The sequence below is a fragment of the Trichomycterus rosablanca genome, chromosome 26, assembly GCF_030014385.1.
Source record: "Trichomycterus rosablanca isolate fTriRos1 chromosome 26, fTriRos1.hap1, whole genome shotgun sequence".
NCBI lineage: Eukaryota > Metazoa > Chordata > Actinopteri > Siluriformes > Trichomycteridae > Trichomycterus > Trichomycterus rosablanca.
Window position 1 is genome coordinate 17,027,039 of NC_086013.1, and position 27,120 is coordinate 17,054,158.

General features: G+C 46.0%; 1 protein-coding gene across 1 annotated transcript; it reads left to right on the forward strand.

The window, feature by feature from the left end:
• Positions 1 to 414: 414 nt before the first annotated feature.
• nup214 (nucleoporin 214) lies at positions 415 to 26,296 on the forward strand. Its single transcript, XM_062988263.1, has 35 exons — positions 415 to 535; positions 2,204 to 2,399; positions 2,486 to 2,637; positions 3,462 to 3,660; positions 3,969 to 4,039; positions 4,137 to 4,200; positions 4,279 to 4,382; positions 4,474 to 4,580; positions 4,880 to 4,946; positions 5,459 to 5,585; positions 5,714 to 5,872; positions 6,409 to 6,820; positions 7,487 to 7,638; positions 8,080 to 8,174; positions 8,542 to 8,631; positions 8,734 to 8,883; positions 9,771 to 9,929; positions 10,810 to 10,913; positions 11,009 to 11,197; positions 11,278 to 11,363; positions 11,545 to 11,628; positions 12,395 to 12,655; positions 13,025 to 13,207; positions 13,295 to 13,397; positions 14,649 to 14,715; positions 15,361 to 15,439; positions 15,705 to 16,556; positions 16,989 to 17,498; positions 18,112 to 18,182; positions 19,091 to 19,256; positions 19,344 to 19,502; positions 22,800 to 22,971; positions 24,508 to 24,650; positions 25,225 to 25,258; positions 25,405 to 26,296. The coding sequence occupies exons 1-35, from the start codon at positions 497 to 499 to the stop codon at positions 25,439 to 25,441; spliced, it is 5,643 nt and encodes a 1,880-aa protein (XP_062844333.1). The 5' UTR covers positions 415 to 496; the 3' UTR covers positions 25,442 to 26,296.
• The last annotated feature ends 824 nt before the right edge of the window (positions 26,297 to 27,120 follow it).

Consider the following 27,120-nt stretch of genomic DNA (forward strand, 5'->3'; position numbering starts at 1 on the left):
TTACACTATCAAACTTTAAGTAATATATATACAGTATATATATATATTTATATATTTAAAGAGGACACTTGTGGTATCCTAAAGAACCCCTTTCGATTCATAAATAGTATAAACGTGTGCAGAGCAACAAATAGGCAACAATCAGTAATTGTATACCCATAAAGTTAAATTTTATGGTGCGCGTTGTGTACGCCCAGTGTTCCAACAAGACAGAGCCAGCTTACTAAAACAAACTCTATTCTAATTTAGTAAAAAAAAAAAAAAAAAAGTGCCCCCACGAAGAACAACAGAAATGTGGGTCCGGAGCCGTGTTGTGGCTTTCACTATTAAACTCTCGCGATGTTTTGAGGTCACGTGGTGCGCGTGAGTTTCTTTTCTGAAATGTAAGTGCGCGAGACTCTGTTTCTTCAGGCTGACATTTAATAAATGTAATAATTTTACCTTTTAAATTATATTATTAGTTTCTCTGGATATATTGAGTTAAATCAGAGCAACTATGGGCGACGATCCGGACATTCCCGAGAGAGAAATGAAGGTAAAAAGTTGAAAGTTTATTTATCGTTTCTTACCTCACTATGCTAAGCTAACTTTGCTAATGTAGCTTAGCATATCTAATATTTACGTACTTGTAGTGTAGGAACCTTGACCCTGACCAGCTGTATCATATAATCTAACATAACATACCTAATGCAAAATTTTGGACAGTCCCGGTCAAATGTTTATGTTTTGTTCACAGCTTCTAACATTAAAAAAAACTTCTGCACATTTAATTGTCATTAATAGCTAATTATTTATTTATTTATTTATCATAACATGTCATAACATGTTGCTTGTATAGTAGTTATTAGTTATTTTATTTATTTTAATGTTAGAAAATGAACAAAGCATGAATTTGAACTTTGTGGAGGTGTCGAAACGTGTATGTATGGATACGCAATTGAGGAATAAGGGCCTTGCTCAGGGGCCCAACAGCGCCAACCTGGAACTGGTGTGGCTTGAACCACTAACCTTCTGATTACTAGTCCAGTACATTAACCGCTGAGCTCCCTGCGCCTTATCAATTAATAAAAAATAGACAGACCAGGTTTAAACAATATATGAAAATCCCAACAACACTGCTGCACCTGCTACGTTGTTCTAATACTAGAACAACACACTCAGCCTTGTCATTACTGTCAGTGTCAGTGCAGTATTGAAAATGGTCCACCACACACACACACACACACACACACACACACACATTATGGTGATGTAATTTGATAAATGGGACAAGTGGGGGTGACAGAGTATACACAGCAACATATGTGCTACAGTTAGTAATTGTATACTCACTAAATTCATCTGTATAGTAAGTGTAGCTTATGTTATATTCACCAAATGTACATATCAGATAGGTGTACCTAACTAAGTGCTCAGTGAGAGCCTTCAATGCCTTCAAAACCAGATCTGGTGACTCTGAAGGTCACGGCTTATGATCCACATAATCATCAAACCACTGCTCTTGTGCCCTGTTGATAGTCATAGCTGATTGTCATCCTGGAAAAGAACACCCTAATGAGTTTGGGTTGGGTAGTCCTTGTTTAGGATACATCTTTGATCATGTAGGTAAATGTCTTTTGTACAGTTTTACACCTCAAATTTCCAGCAATTATTATTTTTAAATTGTATTGATAAAATACACTTGCTTCCCACCTCTGGGGGCGGTACGGTGGTACGGTGGTTCGGTGGGTAGCACTGTCGCCTCACAGCGAGAAGGTCCTGGGTTCGATCCCCAGGTGGGGCAATCTGGGTCCTTTCTGTGTGGAGTTTGCGTGTTCTCCCCGTGTCTGTGTGGGTTTCCTCCCACAGTCCAAAGACGTGCAGTCAGGTTAATCGGAGATACAAAATTGTCCATGACTGTACTACCGTTCCTGTCATGGATGTAACCAAAGTGTGTAAAGCATGACATTAAAATCATAATAAACTAATAATAAAGAAAGCTTCCCACCTCTGAATTCTGGGATTCAAATCTCGGCTGAGCTATCGGCCGGTCTGGCGTATACACAGACCCGATTGGGTATATCGGAGAGGGGGTGGCTGAACAGCCTAGCCATTGGGAGGTGTACTTGTCAGGCCACTCTTTTTTTTTTTCTTACCCTCCGCTTGGCTTTGCTGAATGGATTTGCTTGTTTCAGTCGTTAAGCATTTAAATGATTTCCTCCAGGATTTTCAGTTCCGTCAGACGAAGAAAATCCGCGTGTTCGATACTCCCGAGGATTTACCCAGGGAGCGCTCGGGCCTTCTCGCCATCTCGAACAGATACGGCGTGACTTTCGTGGGCCAGGACAGAACCCTTAAGGTGTTTTTAACCGAGGACATCATCGCTGCTGCCAGGGTCGACGGGAACACCAATGACATAGGTGAGCTTGTTGGGTTGCAGTGTTTCGTTCACCTGTTACCTGTGTGTCCACATGTGAGGATTTAACCCTCTTGCTGTGTTTCTCAGTGGAGAACGTGAAGTGCCAGGATGTGATCGTCGACCTGCCCGTGCACCATCTCGCCCTCTGCAGCGATGAACTCACTCTGTCTGTGTGTGGCGCTAGTGAGGACACCACTCTCACCCTGGACTTCTACGACGTCCGCACCTTCTTCAACACGGTAGTGTTACTAAATAATAATAATAATAAATGATTTTACTAAATGTGTACAGATTTATAAAAAGAAGACCTGTGATTGATTGGTGCCGAGTGTTTCCCTGTGAAACCGGACCCTCCACGACCCTGATCAGGATGGTTGATAAAAAATTAAATAATAGGATTATAATCAGTATTATTTGTATTTTTATTAATGTTAACAGTAATATGATTAATACAGTAATATTAATGATAATGGATATCGTTGTACTGTATTTATACACACAGCCTAAACCATATGTGAGAAATGACTGGGATACTGGTGGAGATCCTAGTGGTGGGACTGAGCGCTAATGTATTTGTATGTACACTATAAGGCCAAAAGTATTTGGACGCCTGACCATAGGCCTTCTGGACGTCCCATTTCAAAAACAACTGGTTTTATAATAGAATGACCTATGCAATCTTTTCAGCCACTCTTTTGAGAAGGCTTCTTACAAAACTGTGGGAATTTGTGCCCATTTGGTCATAAGATGGCAGGATTTGTATGGCTGGGCTCTGAGCTTTTCCTCATGGCTTTACAGTCATGCTGGAACAGGAAAGGACCTTCTCTAAACTGTTGCTGCAAAGTTGGAAGCAAAATGTTTCCTGTTCCCATTATGGCACATGCGTTTAATACATAGAGAGGGTGTCCCGATACTTTATCCTCATGGAGTATACTGCAATTAAAATTCCCACAGTGTTAGTTGTATAGATTAGCAAGTTTATTTATTAATGAAAGAATGCAATGACTGTCTATCCTATCAGTCCTAATTATTAATAATCTCTTCCGTCTCTCTTTTTCATCAGGCCAGACCGGAGAAGAGGCCGTTCGCCTCCCTTAAACCAGCGGCTGACTTGAACACGACAGTGCAAGACCTCAAATGGAGTCCGGTGGAGGCGTTTACACTGGCACTGTGTCTCACCGACGGCGGCATGATGGTGCTGGATGTGAAAGACAGCGTTAAGGTGGTGGCACAGCTTCCTGCTGCGGTAGGCATCACCTGTGGTGAGTTTGGGTCCACTCGCTTTGTGCATGGATTAACGTGTGTAGGGTTAGGGTTAATAAATAAATACATGATTTAATACCTTGTTTATGTATTTTTTATGCATAACGTGATAAAACAATATGAATAAACGTAAATACTTGCAACCTAATGGCAACAAAACCCAGTAAACTACCCTCCCTCGGGCACGGCTAACTGTGCCAGCTTGAACGGCACTACCTAAGCGCTTGCGCCACCCGAGCAACCATTATAGGACATATGTTTTTTGAAAAATGGAAGGTTTATACTGTGTTTATGATTCATTTCACAGTTTGCTGGAGTCCCAAAGGGAAGCAAGTTGCAGCCGGGAAGCAAGACGGGACGGTCGTTCAGTACACTCCTGTAAGTGCATCCCGAGAGTGGCCCATCACATAACTCATCTTCCTCCTGCTTTCTTGTTGTACCTCTGACTTAATGCCTTTGTTTTCTGTCTCTCCAGACTCTGCAGGAAAAGAAGGTCATCCCCTGTCCGAATTTCTACACCTCTGACAACCCCGTCAAAGGTAGGACTATGTGATGTATCTGAGAGATATGCATTATAGTTTGGTGGTTGCATTTAGTATCACTGGTTGCGTTTGCAGTGCTGGACGTGTTGTGGCTGAGCACGTACAACTTCACCGTGATCTACGCAGCGGCCGACGGCGCCCTCGAGACGCCGCCCGAGGTGGTAGTGGCGACCCTTCCTGTGAGTCCCCCTCCCACCGAAGCTGAGAATGAGAAGACGGATTCAAGCAGGGATTCATTCTGAAAATGTTTAATGTTTATTGTGGGTGCAGAAGAAAGACGAGAGGAAGGAGGAGAAGTTCGTCAACTTCAGTGAGATGGTGTATGGAACGTGCTCCGAGAGGCAGCACCATTTTTTCCTTAATCACATCGAAGACTGGTAAGCGTTTTTGGTGATCTGATTGGCTCGTTTCTCCTCACTTCGTCGACTCTTGTACTTTACGGCCAATAAAATGTTGTTGACACACTTTGTAACTTGTAGATTCTGCTGTTCTGGTCTCATGCGTCGTTCAGTGTCGATAGACGAGCGCTGGCAGTAGAACTGAAGAGTGCTATGTGATGTGATGTGACTCCGGTGCTCCTGAAAATGTATAGCTGCCAAGAAACCGATGATGTGTCTGCCAGGAGGATCGAATATCTGCGTATCGGACTAATCCCTCTCCCATTCTCCGTTCACAGGGATCTCATCCTGGCCGCGTCCGCCGCCTCTATTGAAGTAAACATCCTCGCCAAGCAGGAAGACAAGGTAACAGCGCCGGGTATAAGGGTGTGTGTTGTTTCATTAATGGGGGCATACGTGCGTGCGTGCGTGTACATTCCTACTGCCTGCCTTTCTACTCGGCGGTTAAGATGATGGACTAGTAATCGTAAGGCTGCTGGGTCAAACCGCATTGCTGCCAGGTTGTCTCTGATGGACCCCTGAGCAAGGCCGTTAATCCTCAGTTGCTCGATTTGTATTCAGTCTAAATTGTAAATGCAGCAAATGTAAATAAGTTGAGCACTTTTCACCCGTTACTTTCCCAATTTAGTCATTTCCAGTTCCCGATTGTGAACGTGCAATCTGATCAAGGCGGTCCGTACCACCACACGCACCCTCCGACATGCATCCAGTCCCGTAGATACCGGTCCCACTCCCCATGAGCTAAAACACGCTGAAATCCTGTCGGTGCCAGTTTGAACCTACAGTTAATCTCAATAACGTGTGTGAGTGTGGGACGTGTTGGTGAAGCATGCTCAGATCGTGTTTCCCCGTCGCAGATAAACTGGGAATTGTGGACGCTGGAGGACCAGAGCCGGGCTGAGCTTCCCGTCACTCTGCACAGCGAAGACACGCTTCCTGTCGGAGTAGGCATCGACTACACCAACCTAGGGGAGATCGAAATAAGTAAGCACTCACGAAAATGGACCACTTCTATTCATCATTCTATTTAATGGTGTATTAATATACCGCATTATGCGGTTTTACAGTCGCTCCAGGTGGGTTTTTCATCTCTGTGTGATGTCTGTGTGCAGCAAATGAGAAGAAGCTGCCGCCCGTGCCCACCCTGCTGATCCTCTCCACGGACGGAGTGCTGTGCCCTTTCTCTCTGCTCAATCTGAACCCGGGAGCCAAACAGCTGGTCACGCCCGCGGTCAGGCCGCCTCTGGATGGAGAAAGACCTCCGTTAGCCAGTAAGCTCAGCATGTTTGCCGGCAACGTTTCCATTATTTTGACTTATGAATAGCCGCGACATCGAAGGCAGAAAAAAAAAAAACAAGCTCGGGAGGGTTGTTGGCTGTGCTGAAAGTGGGTGATATTTTATATGCAGTAAGTATAGTGGTAAATTACGGATTCACCAGTGATCCAGGATTCGAATCCCCAGCGGTGCTATCGGCCTGTCGGGCATTTTCATATGGATACCATCAAGGGGGTCGAGTCCCTGAGCAGACCACAGTATTCTGTATGGAGAGTCACGCGCTGCCATCCGTGATCAAGCTCTCCCTTGTGCAGGTGCCTCATCTGACCAGCAGAGGTCATAATTGCAGCAGCAGTGAGGAATCCCTGCTCGGTCTTGGTCCCTCCTCCCTGTATGTCTGTGTGGGTGTCCAGCCGGTCTTGATCAGTGCACCTCTGATGACCACAAACCTTAGCTGATTATTGTTTATTAATTACTTGCATGTTAAGTCAGTGACCATCTTCTAAAACTGCTTCTTTTGTTTTGTTTCAGAGTCTGTTGCTGCCAAACCTTCCATGTTCCCTTCATTCAAAATTCCGTCCACCACCGCTCCCTCCACGTCTGCCCCGCTTCCTCCTACGGCTGTCGCCGCTCCTATTTCCTCCACTTTCCCCTCTACTATTCCCGCGTTTTCCTCCAGCTCCTCCACGACTTTCCCTTTCGGCTCGCTCGGTGCCGCCCCGTCCGCCCCTCTGGCTTTCCCCTCGTCGTCCGGCTTCTCCTTTCCAGCCCCAAAATCTTCCGGTGAAGCCCAGTCTGCCTCCTCGTTCTCCTTCAGCGCTGCCTCTTTGAAACCCTCCACGGTGGGTACGAGTGCGTCTGCGGCAGCAGCTTCACCCGTCGGCGTGCCGAAGGTCCCGGCCGAACCGGCTACCCCGAATGTTAGAGTGAACCTCAATGACAGGTACGTCAGTCATGATAATGATCATGCATTATATGGTCGAAATGATTTGGACAGCTGACCACGCGCTTGTCTGAAATCCTATTTCAAAACAGACGGCTTTAAAATGTAGTGACGGAAGGCTTCTCACAAGACTTTGAAGTTTGTCTATGGGAATTTGTGCCTGTTCAATCAAAGGGTGACCACATTTGTACAGCTGGGCACTCGAGTTAGTCAAGAAAATTCTCAGTTGATTCCAAAGCTGTTGAGTTTCCTTTATATCAGGGAAAATAATAATAACTTTGACATGAATGCCCCCTTGTGGGGGCTTTATTTTACTTCTTGTAAGCCACAGTGGGACCAGATTGCACAGAGAGATTAAGATGCTTTATATAATTGGTTTATTACATATATTAACAGCTGTCGTGGCTGAATCACATGAATTCGAATATTAGAATGAGTGTCGCAATATATTTGTCAATATAGTGTAACAGAACTACATAAACCTTTTGCTTTTGGCCATAATGGTGTAATTTTGGTATAATTTTCCATCCACAAGTGACGACTTTATATTTAAAATTGGGTTTGTTGTTTAACTACAGATGTCGCTTCATCTTAACCTTGGGTTCTATTTGTTAAAACATCTCTAGATGATCTTACTAATCGAATTGTGTGTGTGTGTATGTGCAGATTTAAAGTAGCGGACACTCCTGCTCCACCGGCTTCAGCTGCACCGCCTTTCTCATTCGCCTCCACCCCCAAACCAGCAGCAGTTCTGGATTCCAGCTCTCAGCCGGCACCCAAACCACAGTTCAGCATCAGCAAACCTGCTGCTCCTGCAGGTAAGCGAGCTGTGCTCAGGTCTGGGTCTCTGCTGCTCCTTAATTCATCCTGGAAAACATCTGCATTTCAAAGCCTGGGGTTTGAAAGTCCTGCATTACCAGCCAGGTTGGGTTCACTACAGACATAGTTGTCTGTATCTGAGGGAAGAACGGCTGGACCTGCCGCCCAGTCCAGGCGTCGCCACAAAGGGGTGAAGAAATGCAGGGAGCATGGGGCATGTTATATATATATATATATATATATATATATATATATATATATATAAGAAACATAGATATCATGCATGTAAGGTCAAGATTGGGTAATAAGGGGGGTGGTTTTAAAGAAATGGATAATTTTTTAAGTAGAGTGTAAGATTATCAGTCCATGAATTGAATCAGAGGTGCAGTAATCCATGGATTTTCGTATTAGCCTGATCATTTTTATTTATCTGTGCGCAGCGACTCGCCCTGCTCCGGCCCAGAGCGTCACTCCGGCGGCTGCGGTCCACAAACCTGCTCCTGCTCCTGCTCCTGCTGCTCCATCTGCAACACAGGTTCATCCTCTTACACCTTCACACACATCTATATACAGTAAACGGCCAAGGTGTTTCAGCCACGCCCATGTTGACCAGGCATATACAACTATAACTCAATCAGATAAAATATGTCGTCCATAAAGCCAGCTAGATAAAGACGTGGTTTGATGATTTTAATATGAAGAAAGTCGCCTGGCTTACACACAGCTCTGACCATTTGGGATTTTTGCATTAAGAGAAAAGCTTTCATAGAAAACTGGAGGCGGTTATAGCCACAAAGGGGGTCAGGGGTTTGAATTTGGGGTGTCTAACTAGCTCATGCTTGTGTCTACATATATTTGACTCTATAATAGAGCCTGTAATGCAGTGTTGTTGGTTTTGTTAGGCCTCACAGAGCTTGGCGACGAGAACCGTGGAGAAACGGCTTCAGCAGAAAAAAGATTTAGATCCCGTCATGGTCGGGATCAAAGAGGAGGTGAGCCCCTCACGGGATGCATGTTTTGTTTTTGATCCTGATCGCCCATCAGCTTGTCCTAGCAGGACTTCTTACTCTGCGTTTGTGTCGTTTATGTCCCAGATCGCACATTTTCAGAAGGAGATGGACGATCTGAAGGCGCGCATTAACCGAGCAGATTTCCAAGTGGGGAGCGGCGAGGAGATGAGGGAACTGCGCAAGGAGAGCGATAATGTGCACGCGTTCACGCTGGAGATCAAAGAGACCACAGAGGTGGAGTGCATCAGCATGTGAATGGTTAAATTAACAAATATTGCCAGGTTCGCCTCGGAGAAGAAAGTAGAAACATGCGTTTAAGCTGTAGGCTGGTGTTTACTTTAGATGTTTGAACAACACTTTTGTATTCCGGCAGGTAACTCCACAGAAGCAAGGCCTAATACCATAAGTATATAGACACAAGTCCAACTAACATCTAATAGGCACCAGATGAGTAGCTTTACCGTGTATGTAATAGACATAACCAGCTACTGGTGACAAGACAGTCCCAATTTTCCCAGTTGGAATGCTGGAATTTCAGCCTTTAATCCACCACATCTGTACTGGTAAACTAATGCTGGTCTGGTTTCCTAACACCTTTTAAAATCAGAACTGCTGGACAGGAAGCATAAACCGTATCAGGAGAACCATAGGTCCCTTTTTTTAAGCTTGGGTTTTTGACCCTTGGTCCACCAGCGATTTCACTTTTTCCCATTTTTTTGAAAGTACTAAAGATTTTAATACAGAATTATAACAGTATACAAAGTTTTGTTGTTAAAAAAATGATAATGCATGGTGCTTAGAGTGGGGGTCGCAGTCTTTGACGCTAGCCCTGTCCAGGATATTCCTGCCTTCGGTCTTATCCCGCCTCCCATCCCATCAATCAGGCACCTGGACCAGTCCCTGAGATCGCATATTGCAGTGGGAAGAGTATATCACGGCGCCAGACCTGTACCCTAGTATTATCATTTTCTGTTTTATTTTAAGCTTGAGTGTTAAAATCTAAGCTGAAAGAACAGTTTTCCTCTTGTTCGTTGTGAGAAATAAAAACCGGACCAAGGGTTTTACGTTTAATGTTAATTTCGGTTGTTTTATGTTGTCGTCGTTATCGTGTTGTTTTAAAGTCCGTGCACGGGGACATCAGCGTTCTAAAGACGACTCTGCTGGAAGCCTTCGCGGGAGTAGAAGAAGCTCGAGCTCAGAGTGAACTGAACAAAGACCAGGGTTACCTACAGCTGCTCTACAAGAAACCTCTGGACCCCCGCAGCGAGCAGCAACTCAAGGTCAGATTCACTGTTCACACAAACGGCTCAGAGTGCGTCATCCACCGTTATTCTGTGCTGAAATGGCTAATGCTGATACGCTGGACCACTATGGCACCCGAGCCGGATGGAGCGTAGCGTGGCTGTCTGTGCGCGATACGGCTCTCTGTGCGAACCAAACATAAGAAACGGTCACAAATTGGACGCGTGTCAAAGGGGGCATGTGGTGATCCGGCTCTCGGATCAGATCAGGGGTTGCATAAGCGACACCGTGTTCACAGTTGGGAACTGGAAATGACTAAGATTGGGAGATTAATGGGGTAAAATCCAGAAAAACAAGTATCATAATAATCATAATTAGATTTGATGCTCTTTACATTTACATTAATCCAAAGCAACTTAAGGTACTGTGACAGTATGTTGTCTAAGCAGTTGAAGCTTAAGGGCCTTGCTCAAGGGCAGTGATTGGGCTTGAACCAGCGACCTTTCGATTACTAGTCCAGTACCTTAACCATTAGGCTACAACTGCTGTTCTTGCCTGTATTTACTGCAGTTTGTATAAAATGTTTAGCTGGAGGAGACGGGTGTCGCCTCACGGCAAGAAGGTCCTGGATTCGATTCCCAGGTGGGGCGGTCCGGGTCCTCTCTGTATGGAGTTTGCATGTTCTCCCCATGTCCGTGTGGGTTTACTCCGGGAGCTCCGGCTTCCTCCCACAGTCCAAAAATGTGCAAGTGAGGTGAACTGGGGATACAAAATTGTCCGTGACGTGTCCTGTCCTGTCATGAATGGAACCGAAGTGTGTAAAACATCCTTAAAATTAAGTTAATAAATAGCTGAAGGAACCATCTCAGCATGTCTGTAGCTGCTGTGTAACGAAACGGTCTGTGTGTGCTGGAACAGGAGATCCGCAGGCTGTACCAGTATGTGAAGTTTGCCGTGGAGGACGTCAACGACGTCTTGGACCTGGAGTGGGAGAAGCACCTGGAGAAGAAGAGAAAACAAAGGTAAGTGTCTGAAATTCATAACTCATTTCATCTGTACTGTAGGTGTAGCTAAAAGCGTCATATATACAGTTTATTATTTGGTGTATTGTTTTTAGGCTACTGATCGTCCCTGAGAGAGAGGCGCTCTACACGGCTCTGGCCAACAACATGGACATCATCAACCAACAGAAACAGAAGCTGGATCAGCTGGCCAAGGACCTGCAGAGCCTCAGACTCTATAACAAAACCTCGGTGTGGAACGAGCCCAGTCACACCCCCTACACCTCATCAGCAGCAATACAGGAGTAAAGAAGCACGGCACCCTCATCGAAATGTCCAGATTCCAGTCACCCCGGTGTTTTAATGTTCAGGCTTGTGTTCGTAGGTTGGACAGCGAGCTGGAGAGTCTGAAGAACGCCTGGTTGAAGGCTAGTCTGGGTACCCCCTCCAAGACTCCCTCCAAATCTCCATGTAAGCTGTTCTGACGTTGTTTTGACTGTTTAATTCTGGATCTCAAGGGATTGCACGCTCTACTATCTGATCAGAATGTGTTCTGTCAAGGCATATCCCATAAAATACACAAGAGGGCGCCAAAGTTACCATTCAACACCATTTCCTAAATCAACTGTTCTCTGTGTGTGTCCTCCTCCAGCTAAGATGACTCCAGTCAAACAGGCTCAGCTGAGGAGCTTCCTGTCTAAGCGGCAGACCCCACCGGTTCGATCCACTGCTCCAGGTACTGCAACCACACACAAGAAATCTGTACTAAATGTCACATCTAGAGTTCAAGAGAGGGTTTATTGTCGTTGTTCCTCCTGGACTAGAGTGCAACACAAGTGCAAAAAAAACAGTACAGTACAATAAATACAAAAGACGTATCTAATCTAAAGAAATTGAGGGGACGGGACCAAAGACAAGAGCAGTGTTGGTCGGTACATGGTACTGAGTAAATCAGTGTCAACCACATGGTCCAGGCTCTAGATCTGAGACCCTGATCAGACCACCGATCCTGAGACATTTTGCTATCATAAGAGAACGGAGAAGCCGGAGTAAGGTACAGATCATAGTAAAGGGCAGTGGTAGCTCAGTGGTTTAGGTGGGCTGGTGATGAGAAGGTCACTGGTTTAAGCTCTACCACAACTTAGTTGCCCCTGTTGGGCCCCTGAGCCCCTTAATTGCTCTGATTTACCACAAGAACAGCCTCAACCTACCTCACAGCCATAGAAATAAAAATTAGATTATAAAATAGCCAAATTATAAAGACAAAATAAAATAAGCAGACAGAAATATGATACCTATCTTGTGATGAAATGACGCACGTGTTAGACATGGTGATAAAATCTAAATAAGTAAATAAATGAATAATGGCCCTCTCACTGTTTCAGTATAGTGAGTCTTGACCAAGTGTTTGGGCACCCTAGGCCAAATTTCATGTTGAAGGTTACCCTCTAAAAGGAACACACAAAAGTACTGTCTCCTGATCCTGTCCTGTCTTCTCGCAGCCAACCTTTCGAAGTCGGCGTTCCTCTTCCCCAAGTACGAGGACGATATGGACGACACCAGCTCCACCTCGTCTCTTTCTCACGCTCTGGAGCCCGAGGAGTCTTTGGCGGTGGCCGAGGATGAGGAGGAGCCTACGCCTCTTCCGCCCGGCCTGCGCCACCTTCCTGTGGTGCGCACCACGTCCATCCAGCCTGGATTTAGCATGGAGTCCACACCGCTGAGCTTGAAGCAAGGGTGGCCGGCGGCCATCGGCGGTCGTGGTGAGACATGAAGCTGTTTTAAGTTTTTACTTATGCAAACCTGGGCTAGTGAGATCTGGGTTAGTTCTAACCTGGTTAGGCACTTTACAGACCCCGTTAAAAGGGAAGATTTGATGGTATGTGACCTTCTTGCTGCTACATCAGCTTCTGTCTGATTGGTGGTGGAGAAATACAGAGAGCAAAGTGTGTTTCTCCATGTGCGTTATAGCTCTCTGTTGGAATTCTTCACTGGTGGAGTAAAAACAGGTGGTGTTGCAGTCAAATGTGCCTGTTATACATATTCTGACTGCTGTAAATGTACAAGGGAAATGGGCATGTTGACATTTTCTAGCATCTTTGGTGTAGTAATATATGAATCTATGTTTTAAGCGCTACCCAAGATCAACATGGATAGTGCAGACAGCACAGCTCTGGCAACCAAGACGGTGAAACACGGACCCATTCCTGCAGAAAAGACCACGTCCGCGGAGAGGAGCGCAACCAACGTCCTGCCCGCCAATCAGGCTGCAGCACGAGCCGCCTTAAACCGACAGATGAACAGTCAGAGACCAGGTATGCAGATCTGCTTTTGCTTTAACATGTACATTTTGAGCTTGAGTGATAACAGGACCAGAACGATCTGCGTGTTCTCCTTTGCAGTGACGTCTCTGACTGAAGCGACTCTGAAGACCGTGCCTCAGGTGGTGAATGTGCTGGAGCTGAAGGACAAGGGTCCTGCCATGCCTGGTTCTACTCAGATCGGGTCGGTTTGTCCTTCTGTCGAGATGTTTCTAGTGCGTCCGTAGGTCTGGTTCGCAACTGACTGATGCGTTTTGACCCTTCAGGTCTTTATACAAACCCCATTTCCGGAAAAGTTGGGGCACTTTGTAAAATGCGACTCGAATTTAGCCTCACTGAACTGCTTCGGAATGAACTGGAACATCAACTGAGGCTTTGCAGGCATACAAATGCTCTTTTGAATGAATGGGTACAGGTCTCGTGAGAAACTTTCTTAGAAAAGCGGCTGTTCTAGATGAGAAGGTCACATAGGGAGGGTCACTCTAATACTATCTGTTTTTGAAACGGGGCATCCAACAAGCTTACACGGCTTACAGTCTAAGCAATTGAGGGTCAGGGGTCTTGCTCAAGGGCCCATCTGTGGCAACCTGGCAGTGCTGGAGTGGGGTTTGAACCAGCGACCTTCTGCTTACTAGTCCAGTACTTTAACCACTAGGCTACAACTGCCCTCAAATGATTTACAATTATGACTGGATACAATCTGAGCAATTAAGAGATAAGGGTCTTGCTCAGGAGCCCAACAGTGGTAATTTGGCAGTGGTGGGGCTTGAACCAGCAGCCTTTTGAGTACAAGCTTAAGGTCAGGTGTCCAAATACAAATACTTATAGCCATACAATGTATAAGGTCGTTTTCTTCCCCTAAATGCATTTTGTTTACCACAGAGATATTTTCATAGCGTAGCGGCGTGTTTGTTGTGAAATCGAACCCTCTGCCCCCCGAGAGAAGCTTGGCGAGCCTTGTAGGGTTCTGCTCGTGGGAGTTGTATTACATGCAGGTGTAGGGTGCGCTGCGTGACCCGATGTCAGGAGTGAGTCTGATGTTTCCTGTCTTGTTTAATGCAGCTACTCATGCGATATTAATCCGTACGCCTTCATTATTCATGCTTTGCTTTTTTTATGCACCCGTACTTACTTGCATTAGCGGACATCACGGCGGTGAGGCGGTCTGTAATTGTAACCTGCGGATTTTCTCTGACGCAAGATGTCAATTTTATATTCATCTAAATAATTTGAGAGAGTCTATCCTAAAACTTAGGGAGCTGCCTGTGTAGATAGGATTGTAACTGACATAGGGGGTGGCTCAGTGGGTAGCACTGTCGTCCGTACTGTTCATCCGTACCAGTTTTTTTCCTTGTAAGAGCCAATTAGCAGTAAATAATGATTATTATTGATTGTTCACACCCTCTCTCTCTTTTTCTCTGTTTCTGTCCCGTAGCTCCTCTGTTCCTGCCTCCACAGCTCAGGCTCTTCAGCAGGTTCTTGCAGGCATTGAGGCCACAAAAGTGAGTATTATTAACTGTAAGAAAGTCATGCAGTTGACCCCAGAGAGCTTCCAGCTTCTAAATTCGAGTCTCGGCGGTGCTCCTGACCTGGCCAGGCGCTCAAATGGGTTCTAGTTATTGCAAATGGGAACGGTCTCCTGCTGCTGTCTGGTTGTGGTGCCCAAACATGCTGAGGTTCTCTGTGGCACAGCAGCTGGCAGAGGTTGCCAGCGTGGTGCCAATAGAATGATGCAAAAAGAAAGATGTTTCTTAGTACCTTTAGTATCGTGTACAAACGTCGCCGGCTGTGTCCCAATACACGTGGTTTTGCAGTTGATCGATGTGTAATGAATACACGCTCATTATTCTGTACTTATTTAGTACGCTGCATGTGGTTGAAGATCCCGTGTAGGGATTCGAGGCGCCAGCACTGAACATCGTACGTTTTCTGTCAGATATGCAGCCATAAACTTATAACACAGATCAATAAGTTAGTGAGTTCAGTGTGTGTTTCTGTGCATTGTGATTCCTACAGCTGAAATTTGATTCTTTTTGCCCATCCTAGTCTAATAATCCAACTAAAGGCACTATGCAGGGTCAATCGGTGTATCTATCGGCCCACAATTCCATTTGTAATGCCACATTTTGTGTTTTTTTTCACTCCAGAATTCCTCTCAGAACGCAGTAAGGGCTCCTCCACCGGTCATCGATAGCACTACTGCCCAAAAGCCCGGCAGTGTGATTGGTAAGCTATTTTATTCCTCCAGCAGCTACAGTCCTCACCAGGGTGTCTTTACTTCAAGATCTCGATGTTTTTAGATACGGTTCTAGTTGTTTTCTATCCAAATCCTCAGTTGTGACTTTCTCAGACCCCATAGATGGGATGTAACGGAGAGCAGTGTCATGCATGGAGTCATTCATTACTGTCAACTCACCACAAGATTTGCGGTTGTGCATATTTTGTAATATAATTCCTTAATTTGACATTTTTCCTTCTCTCTTTTACGAAGATTTAAGTCAGATGGGTATAATGTCACGGAATCCAGCCCCCTCTGTACCAGGCAGCAGCACAATCTCCACCAGACCTCCCTTCCAGCCCCCTAAACTTCAAGAGGAGACTCTCGGCCCCTTCTCCGGCCTCAAAGTGGGCCAAGCGGAGGAAGTCAAAGAACCTCCAAAAAACACTCCCGCGTTTCCATTCAATTCGTCTGGTTCACCGTTCACGTTCGGTCCACCTCAGCCCAGACCGACGCCCGCCGATTCATCCGGCGCTTCAGCGGATGCGCCGAAAAACCCGGGACTCTCTGCTCCGCCTGCATCATCATCATCGGCATCATCATCAGCCACCGGCACGTTTTCATTTACGACTCCGTCTTTTCCTGCGCCCTCCTTCACCAGCCCCCTCGTGACCCCGTCGGAAAGCGAGAGACCTTCAGAACCGGAGCCGTCTCCTCCACCCGAGTCGACCGCTCCTGAAGAAGCTTCCTCGGGTCCCAGCTCTGAACCTCCGGCACCGTCAACGCTCGCCCCGTCTCCGCTGACCGTCGCTAAACCTCTTTTACCTTCGCAACCGACACAACAAGGCGGCGATAAACCCCAGACTCGGACGTCTGCTCCCGAGGTCACGCAGCCCACGGTCGCGACCCCCGCCCAGGCGGTGCCCGTAACCGCACCCGTCCAGGAGACGACCCCCGCTACTACTCATACTCCGACTCCTGCGCAGCTGCCACCGCCGGCTGAAACGACATCGGCTCCGGCGCCGGCGTCAACCGCTCCGGGTTCCATCTTCACCCAGCCTGCTGTGAGCACCGGCAGTACGACTTTAGCGGTCACCAGCTTCACACCCGTCATCTGTACGGCAGGTAGAACTCCACCCATCACACACACACACATATATAAACACAGAGTAACCTTGAGCATTTGTCCCACCACGACCTTGACCAGGATCAAACGGTGGTAAAACCTGAAAATGAAATTAAATAAAACAATATGGGGGTTTTTGGTAATGCAGATGGCATCCCAAACTGCATTCTGTGTGCCACATAGTGTGTAACTATTAGGGCGGCGTACCAGTTTAATCCCCACGTCTAGTCAATCAGGGAGGTGGGAGTTTACTGGATACACCTTCACCCTCCCAAAAACATGCAGACAGTGGATTGGTTGCTTTAAATTTCTCTTATCTGTGAGTAAGTGAAAGTGTGGGAATGTTTGAATGGTTTTTCATACTGGTATACTGGGATGAACGATACTAGGTTGGTATTTATACCTGATACAGTCCTGTTTGTATTCATCAGCGAGCACCACGACACCAGCGTCAGTATTCAGCCAGCCGGTCAGCACCTCGTCCGCCCCGGCGTTCGGATCTTCTCCGTTCGGCACCGTCTCCACCACCTCCACTTTTGGAAAGCCCGTCTTCGGACAGCCGGCGGCAGGCGGGTTCGGCTCGCCCGGCTTCTCTTTCAACCAGTCGACGTTTGGGAGTGGCGCGGTGTTCGGACAGACACCTGCGGCGGCTCCCGCTCCCGCTCCGACTCCTGCTGCTCCTCCTCCGGCCTCCAGCGGTGGAGGAGGAGGCTCGCTTTTCGGCTCAGCCAGCCCCAGCGGTGCCAGCACGTTCTCCTTTGCAGCCAGCAGTACCAGTTCGGCGCCAAACCCCGGAGCGAGCATCTTCGGCCAGAGCGGCACGCCCGCCTTCGGTCAGAGCGGCGGCACGGGGTTCGGACAGGGGGCGCCGTTCGGGAGCAGCACCAGCACCACCACCACCACCGCGTCGGCCTCTGGGTTCAGCTTCACACAGCCAACTGGTAAAAGATTTCTGCATCAATGTGTGTTTATTCTGTTAAACTGTTTTATAGCCTTCAGTCTGACCCCATGTGAGATCTGTTGATACACACGGTCCTGGTGGCTAAGCAGAGTTCAAGCACCACCACTGCCCGGTTGCTACTGTTGGACCCTTGAGCAAGACCGTTAACTAATCAATACAAATGTTGTATTGCATTTGATTATATTCGACCACACAGTGCTCTAAATGTAAATGATTTGAGTCTGAATCCGAATCATGGGTCAGTTTTGGAATGCGCCCCCCTGTGAGCAGGTTTCTGTATCATTTTACTAGGTGGCAACTGGAGGCATTATCTTAGGACACCTAATCTAAGGGTGTCGGCTGCGTTCCCACGAATTAGCAGAATTCTTGTTGGTAGCAGGCTGGATCAAGTCAGCACAGCTGATCTGTGACCCTTTTATAGCAGCAGGATATTTTTACTGCATGTTTCATATCCATCGGGGTCAAATTCCCCCTCTTACAAATTCCCTAATTTAAATATGATGCAGATCTGGGGTGGACACCACCAAGTTAATGATGTGCTTATTGTATAATGTGGAAATAATGGTGTGATCATTCTCTTTTTCCTTCTCCAGTGGCATTTAGCAGCACTTCCCCTTCTTCAGTGTTTGGTCAGCAGCAGAGCAGCACCAGCGTCTTTGGCCAGGTATTGTTTAGAATTTTTGGGGCTCTGTAAAAAACCAGGTCCTGTAAATCCAGGTTTTAACATCTAATAGTAATACGCTATGTGGCCAAAAGTGTGTGGACACCTGAACGTAAGCTATATCCTGGGAGGACTTCTTGACAAGATTTTGGACTGTCCCTGCATGAATTTCAGCCCATTTATTGAGGTCAGGCATGGACGAGAAGGCCTGGCTTTGTGCACAGGGGCACAGTCATGCTGGATTAGGAAAATTCCCTAAACTGTACAAAGAACACATATTAACTAGTCTATACGCTTATCGACAGTGGGTGTGGCTAAACCCTCTAGTCTTATGAATAAGTACGGGTGTATGTATATATATATTGGCTGCATACCATATATAAACCCTTTGATCAACAGTGTGGTCCTTTCTTAAATAAAAACCCATTAAAATCCCATTTCTATCCGGGCTTGTGACCAGCACTTGGAGTGCACTAACAAGTCCAAACGGCTGATCTCACCAATGAGATACGATCCCCAGATCTCAGCAGTAGTGAGCTAGTGCAAGGTATTTTAAACCCTGGATTGAAGAGAAAAATAATAGTAATTTAAATAAACTTACTTGTACTCGAACACCACCTTGTAGTGGCTTTATGTTACATGTTGCAAACCACAGTGGGACCAGATTGTACAGAAAGAGTAAGATGCATTGCTTGTGTTGCCTGGGTCGTGTAAAAACAAAATGTGGGTGCTTTAATCCAGCGGGACTTACAGTCATGATCGAATACAGTTTAAGCAATTGAAGTTTAAGGGCCAAACAAGGGCCACCGGTCAGCGCTTGGGCTTAAACCAGTGACCTTCCAGTTATTAGTCCATCATCATGGTATCATACCTCTCCTCTAATTCTCTGTGCTCTTGTCGAACCCCTGTAGTCCTCGTCCAGCGGAGGCTTGTTCGGCTCTTCCGCCACCAACAGCTCTTCCCCGTCAGGTGGGGGATTTTTCAGCGGTCTGGGAGGCAAACCGAGTGAAGACGCTGCTAACAAAAACCCGTTCGGGTCCACCACCACTGCTGCGTTTGGACAGACCAATCAAACAGGTGAGGCTCGTTGGCGTTAGAGTACCCAGCCAGGCGTTTGAAGTGTTCTGATCTACTTTAATTGATTGTGCTGGTTTTGTGTTGCAGGGGGAACGGTCCTGTTTGGGAACAGCGGAGCGAAGTCCTTGGTGTTGCCGGGTTCATCATTTGAAGAGCAGAAGCCCGGCGGGACCTTCAGTGCCAGCGCCGGTGCCATCTCTGTAGCGGCTCAGGGGTTCGGATCCTTCTCCACCCCAGCTAAAACAGGTACAGCTCAGCCGAAACGAAAGGTTTTTTGTTCCGATGGTGTCGCTCGGGTGGAAGAGCAGTTCAGCGTGCTGACGGAACGACACGCAGAGCCGAGTTCTCAGAACAGAACGTGAGGTCGTCTGTCCATGAGCCGAGTCATTTCCAATTTCCATTTGTGAATCCGTTGCAGCACGGCCCACGTCTTCCGTGCTCCTACCCACCCTAAATTCAATTCTAAAATCTCTCACGGGAGAATTTTCGGCAGGCCGATCCCCACCCGTTATTGGCAGCGGTCCACGGAGCGTAATTCAATCACGTGAGCGCCATCAATGATTCAGTGGGGTGTGAGCGGAGGCTGGCTGTAATTTCAGAGTGCTCACTACGCACCCCATCGTTCTGCGGAGGATGAATGGACTGGGCGATCGGTGTCCAGTGGGAACAGGAACGCTTGTTGGTTGTGGGACGCCGTGCCCTGGAGAGGCTCGTCGTCTTCGGGATGCTTCAGGAGGACATCAGTTGATGGATGAGGAGGAGCCTTGAATGAATCGATGTAGACGCTTTACACATCCACACACAACTGATTCGAAAGTATTTTGTTGATGGTCTTGGACGGGATTAGTTTTAGCTTCCTTTTGTAATTAAGCATGATTATCCATGATGTTTCCTGTCAAATAAATAAATAAATAAAACTTTACTAAACAGACAAAAAAGCAATAAAGAGTGAGGAGCTGCAGCAGTGTGTTTATCCAAAGCAACGTACAGTTGTGACAGTATACTGTCTAAGCCAGGGGTTTTCAACCTTTTTGGACATGCGCCCCCCTTCGTGTGCAAACTGCGAACTTGCGCCACGCCCCCTTCCCTTCATCAACCACCGCACAGAAATCATTGACGTAATTAACGTTGTACATCGTACGATGCAATTTTTCTGACTGAAAATATTACTTTAAAAAGATAATACAGCCCGACCCCATCTGAGCCGATTCTATCAGCACATTATATAAACTCGTGGTTCACTTTGGTAAATCGTAAGCGGTTCTTGCTTTTTGATGTAGATGAGAGCAGAAAACGTGACTTCACAGAGTCAAGCATAGACAAAAGTGCATCAATTACTCAGTTGGTTAGTTCGGGATAATCTGCTCTGACTGACAGAAAACGTTTAGCTCCACGGACAGAACGAGTCTGAGTCGGTTACCGCTCTGTGGTAATAGCAGTTTAATTAAGCCTGAGCTTTTTAAGGTAATCGAGTCACACAGAATGTTCTGTAGTAGTTGGTGTTTATTTACAACCGCAACATTCATTATAACAAGAGATCAGGGTTTTTGGCACCGATTTCTATCTCCGATCTCCTTTCAGGGCGATCGGCCGATTCCGATTGGGGGGGGGGGGGGGGGGGGGGGGGGGGCAACATGCCCACACACACACACGCATGTTTAATGTTATCCAGTTCAGTCTGGAAAAAAAACTAAAAAAAGAGCCTCACAGTGAAGATAAACCGGAGACAAACGCAACAGCGCGCGTGTGTGTGTGTGTTTGTGCCTTTAAAAAATGATCTGTTCACAGTGTCGCTAAGTGATTCATGAGTCGATTCGTTTTCATGCGAAGCGTAAGTTCTTCTTCTCGGTTATCTCTCCGTGTTTACTGTTATTAATTAAATGTCATGGTTTTAAATAAACACCAGATACTTCAGAACAGTTTGTGTGACTCTTTTACATTAAAAAGCTTCATTACACTGTTATTACCACAGATCTGTAACCGAGTCAGACTCGTTCCGTCTAAAAGTTTTCTGATGATACTAAAAGTTCAGCAGATGATCCTGAACTAACGAATTTGGTAATGAATAAACTTTTGCCTCTGATTGGCTCTGTAACGTTTTCTGTTCTCATCTACATCACAAGTAAGAACCGCTCACGATTTACCAAAGTGAACCAGGAGTTTATATAACGTGCTGATAGAATCCACTCAGATGTGACCGGGTTGAATTATCTTTTTAAAGTAAATATTACAATCAGCAAAATTACATCGTATGTATGATGCACAACGTTAATGATGTTATTTTAGGTCATGAAGAGCTTTCACGATGGTTTCTGTACGATGGTTGATGAATGGTGATGTGATGGTTGGCGCTTCGTAGCTCAAAGTCTGGATCGATCCACTGAGCTGTTAACTTAACGTGATCTTTATATATCACACGATCGGATCGGCTACATTTAGGAAATATCGGCCGATCGCCGATAGCATATTTTGATTAAAAATCGACCGATACCGATTCATAGCCGATCCCATCTCTAATTATAACAGTAAACACGGAGAGATGACTGAGAAAATAAATGAATCGACTCCTGAATCGCTTATATCGATACTGTGAACAGAGCATCTCTCTTAAAGACACACACACGTTCTATAACACACACGTTCTATAACACACACACGTTCTATAACACACACACGTTCTATAACAGCGGTCGTTGCTGAACTGAACTGAATAACATTAAACGTGCGTGTGAGCGTGGTCAGTGAGAATAATTAAATCTGTCTCCCGTGGGTGAAAAATGAATCGCTTTAGTTTTAGAAGTAAAAAAATCTCGTAATGCCACGCCCGGGTTGAAAATCCCTGAGGGTTAAGGGCCTTGCTCAAGGGCCCAACAGTGGCAACGTGGCAGTAGTGGGGCTTGAAAACAGCATCCTTTTGATTACTAGTCCAGTACCTTATATTTATATATTTATAACAAGTACCTTGCTTGACCTGTTACAAGCTCCCAGGGTTCTAGTTTGACCGTCCTGAATTTGTGTCCAATCCTCAAACTGTGATTTGTCAACCACCGTGTTGTGGACTGTATGATGTATGATCATCTAGCCACAAACCTGCAGATTAGACCTAGGCGGGGCCAAATCGGCTTTGTGTGCTGTAACAGCGACACCTGCTGTCCGGCTGACGTGGTGGAAGGATACACAGAGACAAGCGTGGTCATGAGTACATGCTAAAGGCCGTGTGAGAGAATCCGCTGCTGGACTTTAGGTTTGTCGGTGGAGGCGTGTTCTGACCTGTGGCTCTCCTCGACCAGCGAGGGTGTCATGCAACCAACAGGGGTCACCAGAGCGCACGGGGAATACTAATTTTGTTGATTATTGTAGTGCAATATTGTACTTTTCCAACTTTTTCTATAACAGATTTTGTGTCCAAACATAATATTTCTTTACATAAAAATGTGGTAAACAAATAATGATTTTTATATTGAAAGAAATCAGGGTATGTGCGTATTTACGATTGTATTTGTTTTCTTATAAACGTAAGAGTAATTTTCCTGTCTCTCCCAGCTGGATTCGGGAGTGCGCCCGTGTTTGGAAGCCCCCCTGCGTTTGGAGGATCTCCTGCTTTCGGGGGTTCGGCCACCTTCGGCTCAGCGCCGGCCTTCAGCGGTCCGCTGGGCTCCTCGCCTTCTAAAGTGTTTGGAGAGGGAACAGCAGCGTCCAACGTCGGAGGATTTGGGTAAGAGCTCTCGAGCCTGTCTGTCACGTCGAGAGTAAACTGGTCTGGTCAAGGTCTCTATGGACACAGTCTGCTGGGTGTGAGAAAGACTGATAAAGGTTGTATGGGGCATCACTTTGTTCCGCTGGGGATAGTGTGCTAGCTGCACCGCCCCGTTCCCCCTCACCAGATAAAATGGAAGTTAAGTTTAAGTAAGAGGAATGTGTATGAGATTAAATGTTTTCGACTGTTGTAGTGATGTTCCATGTGAGCAAAATGATCTTAAATCAGCAGGCAAATGCGCTCGCTCACTACTGCCGAGACCCTCGGCTTCTGCGTTCGAATCAGGCGATGCTATCGACCTGCTGGGGTATCCAGACAAGCACAGTTGGCTGTGTCTGAGCCGGGGAGGGAGGTGGGCTGAGCTTTTTTGCCCTCGTGTGTCCTCTGCTGACTGGTTGAGGTCCATGCACAAGTAGTGGGGTATTCCTGGAGTTCATACTGTGGCTATTAGCGCACATTAAGGCGCACGGTGAAAAGATGGTCCGTGTGATAGGCTCAGCTCCAGCGGGAGGGAGAAATACGACAGGGAATGTCAAAACGAAGAAAACAGGCATTGATTTAAGACTCTAATCAGGATTTTGAATGGTGTCAGGTCTACTTTTCGTTTTTCGGACAGAATTTAAGCCTATTAATGGTTTCAGGCAGCTCCAAATGGTGAGGTAAGTCACGTATTAGGAGGAGTGCTTATCCTGTTAGGCCGGGGGGGCTCGAAAACCCTGTGAATTTCATGTGAAACAAGATTAATTCAGCCTCGACATCACAAATCCTGACTGCTTACTTTTGCTGTACTTGTTTTACTTCAGATCTTTAAATGGTTTTATTAAGGCACAACACTTCTGGTCTTCTGGTTCATTTCTGTTTCCAGTGGTTCTTTAATATTTGAAAACGAAAACGAGGATTTTGCGACCCTGTTACCTCAGGATAACTCGTACGATTTATGCTTGAATCTCGGCGTTCTCGTCGGCTTCTGTGCTGTTCCTGTGAGCCACGTGAACGGCATTTGGCCTGAAACAATCGAGTTAAACAGAGGTTAGATTATGGGAAGATAATCCCAGACCCATGTGCCAGGCTCACACACACGCAATGCAGACGCACCTCAGTTTGAGTGGGGTGGGATGGGTGGGGGGTTTGGATAATTCTCCAGTGTGGGCCAGTTATAATCCACACCACACAAACCGCTTCTTTCTATGTTTTATGGATAATCAGTCATGAGCCGGTGTGAGGTTGCAGCGGTTTGTGGGATTTCTCCTGACCGCAGGAGTTTCTTTCTGTGTTTGTGCGAGGGTCATTTCCCCATGACCTCACGTGAGGGCACTCGGGGTGCCTAAAATGTTTGTTTTGCACGTTAGGCTTGCGTGCCAGACCCTATTCCTTACATTTTCCTTCATCAGCAGCTCCGGTTGCATGCATGACACCCACACCGACAAGAGGCGCCCGCGGGCAACGTACACGACTGTATAAAGATTATAATTACGCTGTCTGTTCTGTTCGCAGGTTTTCTTCCCCTTCCAGTGGCCCCAGCTTCGGCAGCCTGGCCAATCAGAACAGCACGCCGACTTTCGGCAGCTTGTCTCAGCAGGGCCCGGCGTTCGGGGCCCAGAGTGGCGGTGGATTCTCAGGCTTCGGTTCTCCTGCAGGTACGTTTACACCAAGGTGTAAAGGATTTGTCTGGTGGGCCGAGCGCATGTCAATTTTGGCACTTTATTACTGTGTTTTTTTTTTTTTATACCTATGTATTCGATTGCTTTAAACATTTTAGCTGTAAATGGACGGATTATGAGGTTTCTACAGGCATTGATGGTCATTCAGAAGATTAATGTGCCTAATGTACTAATTAAATAGAAGCAAATAAGCCCAGACCAGCTCATCACAGCGCCCGTGTACAGGTGGAGGCAGAGCCGTGTTTGCCCGCGGGTGTGTTCCTGCTTCTGCTCTGTCTGTGTTGCAGAAGGAAACGATGCTGAATGTAAATTGTTCTTGAGTTGCTGGGAGTGTGGAGAACAGTAGTAATTTGTCTTTGTACCCTGTAATTAATACTTTCACCCTCTCTGATGGGTACGACAGGGGTATCTTTTTAGGTGTGTGTGTTAGGGGGATGTTTGTGAGTGCAAATGTAAAATAACATTGGATGAAGAAACTTTGTTCTCTTTAACATGTCAGTGTTCTAATTGTGTGTGTGTGTGTGTGTGTGTGTGTGTGTGTGTTTTGTAGCTTTCGGAGGCTTCGGGAACACAAACACCAATCAGTAAGTCCGATCCAGGGGGGTGTGGGGGAGTGGGGGTCTGGCTGTAAAACTACTTATGAGCCTGCTAAAGTCGTCAATAATTACAACACACAATACATTTGTGATTTAGTATCAAGTAATTCAAACCTTTTCTTGCTTTTTTTCAGATCTACTAATCAAACCTTTGGTGGCTGGAGAAGCTAGATGGTTACTGGAATATCTGCCGCCCATGAGACTTTTTCATCAAAGCAGGCACCAAAAATCAGCATCTTTAATCAAAATACCATGAAATGACAAGTTTTCCAATATTCATAATTAAAACACAATCTAACACCAATATTGTTTACCGAAACACGCTTGAACATCGGTATATTCCAATAAAGCACCATCAGATGACGAAAACTTCCTCAATCAGTCCCCATCATCCTTCATCAGAACCCAAACACCAACATTCTCAATACAACTCCATGAAACACCAACATTTTACATCAGAACCCCATCAAACACCAGCATTCTTATACACCATCATCCTCCATCAGAACCTAAACACTAACATTCTCAACATAGCTCCATTAAACACCAACATCCTACATCAGAACCCCATCAAACACTATTAAACACCAACATACTACATCAGAACCCCATCAATCACCTACATTAGAACCCCAACAAACACTAGCATTCTCTAACACCATCATCCTCCATCAGAACCCAAACACCAACATTCTCAGTACCATGAAACACCAACATCCTACACCAGACACCATATTAATGTGTTATAATAACCGCCCTCCTCCACCTGCTCCTCTATCAGTCATGTTTCCTATATGAGGATCAGGTCTACTGAGAAACTTTGCATTGAGTTTGATTGATACAGATTTTCCTTCTTCATGATCTTTATTTTTATGAGATTCTAACACTGTGTGAGTTCTGAATGAGTGACGTGTGATTGGATGAGACACCAGTCAGGTTTAAGTTCTGGTCTTCAATCTAAATATGAAATCGTGCCTCTGTCCTTTATCAACGTTTTTATTGGAATAAACTGAGTTCTCATCGTCAGTCTCTGCTCTATCCGTCGTTATTTTTTATTTACATTTTACATTTATATTAGCTAATACAAATAAAATATAATGTGTTTATTCATTTATCTTTAGTTGGTGCTTCAGTCTTAGCATGTCAAGACTACAGAACAGACACCCGTCATAATTCTTGAGCTCAGCCAATACTAAGAAATGAATTAAATAAATTGAATGCCTCTTGCCTTAATCATCACTGACCCTGGTCCCTGTGCACTAACCAAGCTCCATACAGACCTGGTTTGATACGTTTGGTCCAGAGGAGCTCCAGTGGTCTCCACCGAGCCAGTTGGGAATTAATCGGAGCATCGTTTGCCATCCAGGTTTTTTTATGACCTCACAAATCCTGATGAACACGTCACTACTGTGTGGAAACCTTTCCTAGAGGAGTGGAGGCTGTTATAACAGCAAAGTATCAACAGCAGAGTGTTATAACAGCTTTGTATCAACTGCTCATTCTCGTGATAGTCCACATCCGCTGGATTATATAGGGCCTGTATCTTTGGAGCTGTTGAGTGTGTGTTCGGAATGCCGGCATGATTTTGATGGAGTATGTCATCGTCACCTACGTCCTTATCTTCCTCCTCTGTGGAGTGAAGCACCGCTGGAGTGGCAGGAATGTTTAGGGCACTTTGTGCCACCCACAGTCTCACAGTATTCGCTTCATTCAGCGGTTTCTGACATATTCGGACAATGATACAGAATGGATGTGAGCACATTGTAAGGTCATTCGGACCCTGAGAGGTTTTCAGTACTTGGACCGACACACTAATTTACAAAACGGCTTAAATAGCTTTTTAACCTATA

Coding starts and splice junctions, on each gene's coding strand:
- nup214 (XM_062988263.1), top strand. CDS start 497: ATGGGCGACGATCCGGACATTCCCGAGAGAGAAATGAAG. Junction 4,581..4,879: donor CTTAATCACATCGAAGACTG/GTAAGCGTTTTT, acceptor CTCCGTTCACAG/GGATCTCATCCTGGCCGCGT. Junction 8,884..9,770: donor AGATCAAAGAGACCACAGAG/GTGGAGTGCATC, acceptor GTTGTTTTAAAG/TCCGTGCACGGGGACATCAG.